The 8,236-nt window shown below is 43.0% G+C and overlaps 1 protein-coding gene across 2 annotated transcripts; it reads right to left on the reverse strand.

Moving 5' to 3' along the window:
- Positions 1–2,749: 2,749 nt before the first annotated feature.
- Positions 2,750–4,887, reverse strand: LOC134611097 (lysosomal-associated transmembrane protein 5-like). Of its 2 annotated transcripts, none has more exons than XM_063454661.1 (2): positions 3,911–4,887; positions 2,750–3,873 (listed from the first exon to the last, which is right to left on the reverse strand). In XM_063454661.1, the coding sequence occupies exon 1, from the start codon at positions 4,846–4,848 to the stop codon at positions 4,168–4,170; it is 681 nt and encodes a 226-aa protein (XP_063310731.1). In that variant the 5' UTR covers positions 4,849–4,887; the 3' UTR covers positions 2,750–3,873; positions 3,911–4,167. The 2 variants fall into 2 exon arrangements, with proteins under 2 accessions (XP_063310731.1, XP_063310732.1); XM_063454662.1 differs by having other exon boundaries at positions 2,750–3,880.
- Positions 4,888–8,236: the final 3,349 nt, after the last annotated feature.

Genomic DNA, 8,236 nt, shown 5'->3' on the forward strand with positions numbered 1-8,236 from the left:
CTTATTCTGGGTTGTATTTTCTGTGTCCATAAGTTAATTAGTTTACCGGTTATCAACTATCTCCCAGACACAGATGCCCTGGCGGCCTTCGTATGTTTTAAAAAGATACCCCATGCTGGGGTTCTGTGTATAAATGAATGTGTGTTCTGGCCTAATACAACCAGTTCCTGTACGCTTCAAGCCTCGACTGATGTTTGGGTATGCAGAAATTATAATCACAGTTTCACAACGGAACATGGGAGAACCTACAGCGGAGGTACAACTCTGGGTACAGGCGCTTCATTACAGTAGATTCCTAGATATTGTGGGACTACAACTCCCATTATGGATTGCATTCCTTTAGAATGACAAAGTATCAAGGAATTTGTAGTTCTACACTACGTGGAGATCTACCTTTTGGGCACACCTTGTACTCTTAGATGTGCAATTGAAAAGTGCAAAGTAGCCCTCATTGTGAAGGTGTGTAATTACCAGCAATACCTTCAGGAAAAAACAAAACAAAACACTATCCACTTTTAAAAAACAGTTTGCATGCTAAAATATGCAGGGTATGAAACATCTTCAGCCCAATTAAAAAGAATACAACATTTTTAATAGTATAGTGTCTGGTAGCAGGATTTGTTTACTGGCCTGCAGCACCCACCTCCCCATGGATGAAAAAGGATAACTTACCTTTTCTCATGGGCCTTTGTGCTTTCTCTGCTATTTATCTCAGCCAATACAATGTTTTCCTAAAGCATTTGAGGCTACAGCGCAGCAAACGCCACTGTTCCGATCAGACGGTCTCTATGAGATCATCTCAGGGGTGTGGAATTTAAAAAGAAAAAATTTAAAACTTATTGTCCAAGGGAGTAAAGTGGTAGCCCAATCTAGTTTTCATGACACAAAATAATGTTAATTAAAAAGATTTTGGCCACTTCCAAGAATCATGACCTTACATAGTTACATAGCTGAACAGAGACTTGTGTCCATAAAATTCAGCCTTCCATCAAATTCAACCTAGTCTGAAGCGCTTCCATTTTTGCAACAAACTAGGAAAAAATTCCTTCTTGACCCCAAAATAGCAGTCAGATATCTCCTTGGATCAAGCAGCTATTACCCCACTAATTAGATATTTATTGCCCTGTATGTTACGTTTTTGCAAGTATTGATCCAATTGCAGTTTAAACATCTGTATGGACTGATAAAATCACCTCATTAGGCAGAGAATTCCATATCCTTATTGCTCTTACTGGAAAAAAAAATACCTTTTCTTTGCCTTAGATTAAATCTCCTTTCTTCCAGCCTAAATGTGTAACCTCATGTCCTATGTATAGCCCTGTTTATGAATAGATTTCCAGATAATGGTTTGTACTGGCCCCAAATAGATTTGTATAATGTTATCATATTCTCTCTCAGGCGCTGTTTTTCCAAACTAAGATTTGAACTCAATTTCCACAGAGTAAATCTGAAAAGGAAAATGAAGGCAAAAATAACTAATGTGGTATAATTTGCCAACTCTGCTACAATTACTTCATTTTGCACATATTCAGTCTTCTAAATTACCCTGACTTGCACTGTATTTGCTTCATCTCAGTAAACTTGGTTGTGTCTGGATTCTCAGGGTGCCATAATTTAATTCACCAGTAAACACTTTTTAAATGTTATCTTTTAATGCTTAATGAGAGCTCCCCAGGCACAGTCCCTCCACTCTGGGCTGTGTTGAATTATGAGGAAGTATTAGCCTGAGCAGCAATTGGCAGCTGTGATTGGTTGAGTGTGTCAGCTGTTTTTAGCTTATCAGAGTTCTAACTGACTGTATAAAGGGTATGACTACAAGGAAGTGTGTAATCTCTGCTTTAGTCACACCTCCAAGAAGCCAGGGACCCTTTTTATAGTGTTAAACGGCTCTAAATTGTTTAATACTGAATGGAAGGCCAGTGTCTGGGAACTCCAGGCACCATAACTAATTCAAAGAGATGAAATGGTTATGGTGACTACACTACAGGGTCCCTCTAACATTGCTGCAGAACAATGTTTTCAGTTGCAAGGTTAAAACTACAGGGACCTGGCAGCAAGACTTCTTCATGGAGATAAAGTGGTCTGGATTACTATAGCATCCCTTTAAAAAGGAACACAATAAGCACCCAGATCACTTCGGCTCATTTAAAGGACCACTATAGTGCCAGGAAAACAAACTTGTTATTAGTCCTCCCCCCCCCCCCCCCCCTCCCCTCCACCAGGCACTTAGCTCCCTCGGCGCTAGTGACCTCTCCTCCCCCTGCCGACATCAGATCCGAATGCGCGTCAAGAGCTGCACTCGCATTCAAACCGCCCATAGGAAAGCATTACTCAATTGCTTTCCTATGGACGCCCAGCATCTTCTCACTGATTTACATGGAATCACGGAAGTGCCTCTAGCGACTGTCAGTGAGACAGCCACTAGGTGTGCATTAACCCTTAGTGAAACATAGCAGTTTCTCTGAAACTGCTATGTTTTCAGCTGCAGGGTTAAAACTAGATGGCCCTGGCTGAGTGTGATTAGCTTCAGGCGGAGGTAGTGGAGATAGGGTAATTGAGCATGGCAGTTCCCACATAAGAAAGCAGTGGGTCTAAGCAAGCCATTTGGATCTGCCACCTTACATTGGATTAACAGTGCTACACAGCTTCAGAATCCATCTGAATGTAGGAAAGAAAATCACCATTAACACATTGAAAGGCAGGACTACATTAAACATACAAATAGGCATAACTAAAATCAATACAGAGCTCTAGAAGAAGCAGTGTTTATTTAGTACATTGATTCCCTTTCATGATGAGTCAAACAAGATATATCTAAATGAATAGAAAGCTTAAATCCAATACTATAGTTATAGGAAAGAATTTCTTTGGTGTAAAGCAGTTTACATACCAAGAAGAGTAATGGAAAATTATAGTTTATACGCCATTAACACTGATTTTAAGGAGTAATGTCGACCAAGTTATTGAAGAGCTAGAAATGTCAAATTTAAGCCAGACAATTCAGCAATTTTAAAAACGTGTAGACTATGTCATTACAGTAAAAGCTAACTATCCAATGTAAAACATGTCAATTGAAGGCTTTAATCCAAAATGATCTTTAAAACAGATGTCATGCTGGAAAACACCAAACCATTTAAAATACCAGTTCTAGTATTGTCCAACTTCAAGCAGAGATTAAGAAACTTTGCAAGCAGTTTGTGGGCCTTACTAGCAAAAAGCATGTAAATATAGTGTATAAAATACAGCACACTTGGACTGCTGCTACACAGACTTAACACAGCACAGAGTCATACAAATGCTGATAAACCATAGGACACAACTGGATGATCATAAGATAAATCATTCCCCAAATTATTTCTAACAAGGCTACATAAGTAGCACAGCATTATTTTTTTGGAGCACAACTACCGGCAGTTCATATCGGATGGGATACAAACTTATGTATTGGCACTATTGAACAATAGTCTATGCAAGTATTTCTTATGGCCTGTCTATATATTCTATCACAACAAATGTGATTCCCACTACAAATCCTTTTTACGCGCAGATTAGATTTTAGGCTCACACTACTATACCAAGTCTTAATTCGCTACAGTTAGTCGGTTGAGCAACTGTGGAATTCACGTGATAGCACCCATTACTTCTTATGACTAACAGGTTATGGGGAAAGAATGAAAACAACCATCTTCCAGGTTCATTAACAAGCGTCAGTCATTTCTACGCTTCACATTTTTTTATCCACCAAAGCACAGATGCTGATCCAGGATATATAAAACTATGCATAAAGGTGTACAACAGATTAGACTCACTTTGTCTACTTGGGTAAAATGTGCCACTAAACTACAAAGTCAGTGATACACAAATCCCCCCCGCCTTTACTCTTGTGCCCGCACATCCCCCCCTTTCATACAGATAGTATTCTGTCAGGAACATGGAATTTAATGGGAAATAGAACACGTAAAAAGAAGTTGACAGAAGAAGACAAAACCCCAAGTAAGGTTCCAGGATGGAATGCCATGCCCCAAATCAAGTTAAGGATGGCATTTATAGTCAGTGGTGTGGCTCCAGCCCCCCATGGAGTCCTAGTATCCCAGGGCTGTGCCCATAACATGCTATATAGGGGTACATGTGACACTGTGCCCGGCTGGTCACCCAGGCGGTGCTCCTTCATGCAGTCTCCTTGCCGGGCTCTGCACTAGCTGGCTGGCTGTATGGAGGGGGAGGGCTGTCCTTGGCCGGCATGCTGATGGCCTCTTCATAGGAAGGCAGCAGGAGGGGGTTCTTCTCGGGGCCGGGGACCACGATGAGGGCCAGGTCTCCCTGGTCGTTCTGCGGCAGCAGGGCCCGGGTGAGCAGGAAGCGGTAGTAGGTGAGCACGCAGCGGATCAGGTAGACCTTGAGCAGCACGAAGAGCAGGGCCAGCACCACGAAGAGCACCGAGGCCCCGGCCTCCATGTTCCGGTCCTGCTCCTCCATGCCGGCCAGGTAGTTGACCATGCGCAGCTCGGACGGGAAGCGCACGAACAGGCCGCAGATCAGCATGAGGGAGCAGAGCAGCTCGATGATCTGGAAGGCCAGGAATGGCAGCAGGAGGCCGGGCCGGCGGCGGAGCACCCCGAACAGCAGGGACAGGCTGAGGAAGAGCAGCACCAGCCCCAGGGAATACATGACGGAGATGGGCCCCGGGGAGCCCCAGGGGCCCGGACACACTCCGCCGCATTTCACCACGGCCACCGTCTGCAGCACCAGCGACTTCAGGCTGACGAACACATAGTAAATGGCCACTCCCAGCACCACCGAGCGGACACTGAAATAGCCGCAGCACCGCGGGGGCTCCTGCGTCACCATGGCAAAAACTTTCCTCAGCTCGGACCCTTCACAACTCGGCGGCGGAAAGGAATCTGAGCCGCAGCCGGAAGTGGATGTGTTTATAAAGCCGAGTCCTGCCCCGCCCCCTTCCAGCCGAAGCAGCCAATCACGGGCGGTGCCCGACACTACGAACGTCATCAGAGCTGTAATGAACCGAGATTAAACGGTGTATGTCGCCAACAGGATCCATGTTGTAGAAGCTCAGTATTTCCGGTTTGTATGACAGGAGGATCCAAACTGTTATTAAACTATACAGAGAGTTAATTCTGAGTAATTTCATGACAAATATTGCTGATTGCAGTAGAATGGATGGCAGCATTAAGGATAAATTAAATGATTGTGTGTTTTTCTCTAGTGTTTACATCTAGATGTTGCCAACGCTCCTCATTATCACGTGATGTCATTGTCATGTGACCTCATCGACCAACATTATTACCGGAAAAGATGTCAATAAATTTTCTAAATAAAGTTGCCAAAATTGATAGGGCTATTGACTAAAGTGAGACGTGAAAGTTAATTCAAACTGAATTTTAAATTGTTGGCCAAAGTTAAAGCATAGCTGATAGGGAGAATGTTTGGCTATTTTTACCTGGTCCGGTTATAGGGGATAACTGACGTTTAAAATAAGCTCTGGGCAAGTCCCTGTTTGAGTCCTAGCCTGGAGCTGGGGGAGGGGTTAGTGAGCCAACCATTCTTTAACCCATTCAGGACTATGGCAATTGCAGAAATTAATTTCAGGGAGGTGGCGCCACCAGCTACGGGACCCACGCGTGCACACACCCCCATGCACACTCATACAGCCATCAAACGTGTATAAACACCTCGACACACAGATACACACACACTGGTGCATTCACACACAGATACACACAGCGGCACATACATTCAGATACAACCACTAACACAGATACACACTCAAATAAACACAATAGCACATATACACACGTCATACTTTATACATTTGCAGCCACCCTTCTGTTAACTCACCTTTGTGTCCAGGAGGGTGGCTAGGGAGTATAATAAGGGAGAGGGGCGAGATCATATACAATATAATGGAAGTCACAAACATTGTATGTCAGATTGTGTAAGTGATTTCCGGGATATTGTATATGATTAGCTGGTGTCAGGGAGCCGCATTCAAAACGCGGGAGTCTCCCGGAACCTCTGGGAGACTTGAAACATCCGCAGTTGTGTGATACTTTAGGAAAACTTCATTTGGAACTCAACCGCAGATGAATGACATTTTTTGTTTATACTGTCACTTTAAGAAAATAAAAAATGTATTGAAATTAAGTAAATTAACTTTGGCAGTTTTCTGCAGCAATAATAATTGGAAATAATAATGTAGAAGCAATGGCAATCTTTCTTAGTATTGCTTCCAAGAAAATAGCATTTAGCAGTAATAAATAAACAAGGTAACTCCTTAATTAGGAAATTGTAACAGTCCATTTGGACATCAAAATAAGGAATAGGAGAAACAGGTAATTCCTGTTTTAGGCAAATAATGCAGTATCTTAAGTTGCAATAGTAAATGATTAAATAAATTAAATAGATCCTGTTTGGAAAATAATCACAGTCCTTAGAATCCAAATAATAAGTAAAATAAATTAGGAATGAGAAATCAGCAGTAATGGTTACTTCCAATAAATCAATTTAGAAGTAACTAAATCCCAGAGAGCAGACAAGTGTATTCCCCTTTTATCCTTTAGAATAACTTTAGGTATGAACCAATTAATTACCACTGTAACTGGAGAACTTACCTTGCTTTACTTGGATGTTGCATATGGAAGTCCTTTCCAGGATAGTAAGGATTATGGTTCCTTGTAGTATATGGAGGAGAAGAGGAATTCGTGGTGAAGTCTGTTCCTAGTCCGGGAGTGGAGAAGTCAGGATCAAGCCAGAGAGATTTGGTACACAGTTAATCATAAGAAGGAGCTTTCTCACCAGTTAGCAAGCAAGTATCAAAGTGGCAAGTTGATTGTGATACCGGAGAAACTGACGGAAGCCAAGCACAGAGAGATGGACACAGGTTTCTTCAGGAAGGAAGAGATTCTTTATTGGATCACCGATCGGGACTCAGAGGGACTAGCGTCACCAAAATACAGCAAAGTCTGAGCCCCGGACAATAGTGCAGGCTCCTTATATAGGCATATAACTCCTCCCATATTAAGCTCCACCCGCACATTCCCTTGACCAATCAATACAAATAAGAATTAACTTCCTGTTTGACCGCATGGCTTGTCCAGCACAATGGAGGAGGGGGAATACTATATCCTGTATTCTTGCACATGCTCCGTACACTACTGATCGTATCTTGCCTCGTGCAACCAACTGATCGATACGTCAGCATATGCACGTACACATGCCACGTGGTAATCTCGGCCTACTAAATTTATTTTTACCGAGTGTAGCGGATTGGTACCGGGCTGTCCCACGACATGTATGAGAATAAGTGTATTTGGTCATATGGCTGGTTTAATGTGTATGTACATGTATAGAAAGCATGGTATCCGGGTATAATGACAGTTAAATGTATGTAAAGAATTGTATTCCTCTAGTTGTTCGGTAGAATCATTCAAATAAAACAAGGGAATGAAACTACCGAACAACCAGACCACCCAGGAATGAGTGTGCCTCCAATTACCATTTGCAACAATGTTGCAAACAGGTAATTGGCAATCAGTGCAGTGTGGTCTTTGTCCTCTGGGTGGCCGCCATTCGGGAAACAAACACGTGGCGGCGGCCATCTTAAACTACCGAACAGCGGTGTTTTGCCGTCGAGTGTCTGGAACTAAAATCGGACACTTGACTAGGCAAACACCGCTGAGACCTCCATACTTCCAGAAATTCGTATGGAAACTACCGAATGACCCGCCGTTCGGTAGAAAGAGCCCCATAAACAAGGGAATTCATTCAAACCCTCTCCAGGCTCTATAACACAGGCAATTCGCCTGTTTTCATTCCCTTGTTTGTGACCGACCGCAGGGCCAAAATGCATGGAACTGTTTTCGGATACTTTACCCATGCGGTCGGTCAAATCTTTGGAACCCCATATCTCACGAACCATTCATCCGAATGGGCTAATTTTTAAGTATGTTGGTCCCCCAGAATAGAGCTATCTGGGGATGTTGGATTTGTGGATGTACCCCAAGTATTTAGGGTACATCCAAAACTCGGGGAAAACTGTGTACACAATAAGGGGATTATGATGCTAGAGGAGGGGAGGAGATCTGTGGGAGGTTACTACTTAGAGATTGGATAATGTCTTAAGTGATAGAACCTCCTCCCTTGCATGGGAGAGGGCTTTATAAGGAACTGTGGAATAAAGCTTGTCAGACTACTCCTGAAACTGTGTGTCGTCCAGTTA

This window comes from Pelobates fuscus, chromosome 5 (assembly GCF_036172605.1).
Source record: "Pelobates fuscus isolate aPelFus1 chromosome 5, aPelFus1.pri, whole genome shotgun sequence".
NCBI lineage: Eukaryota > Metazoa > Chordata > Amphibia > Anura > Pelobatidae > Pelobates > Pelobates fuscus.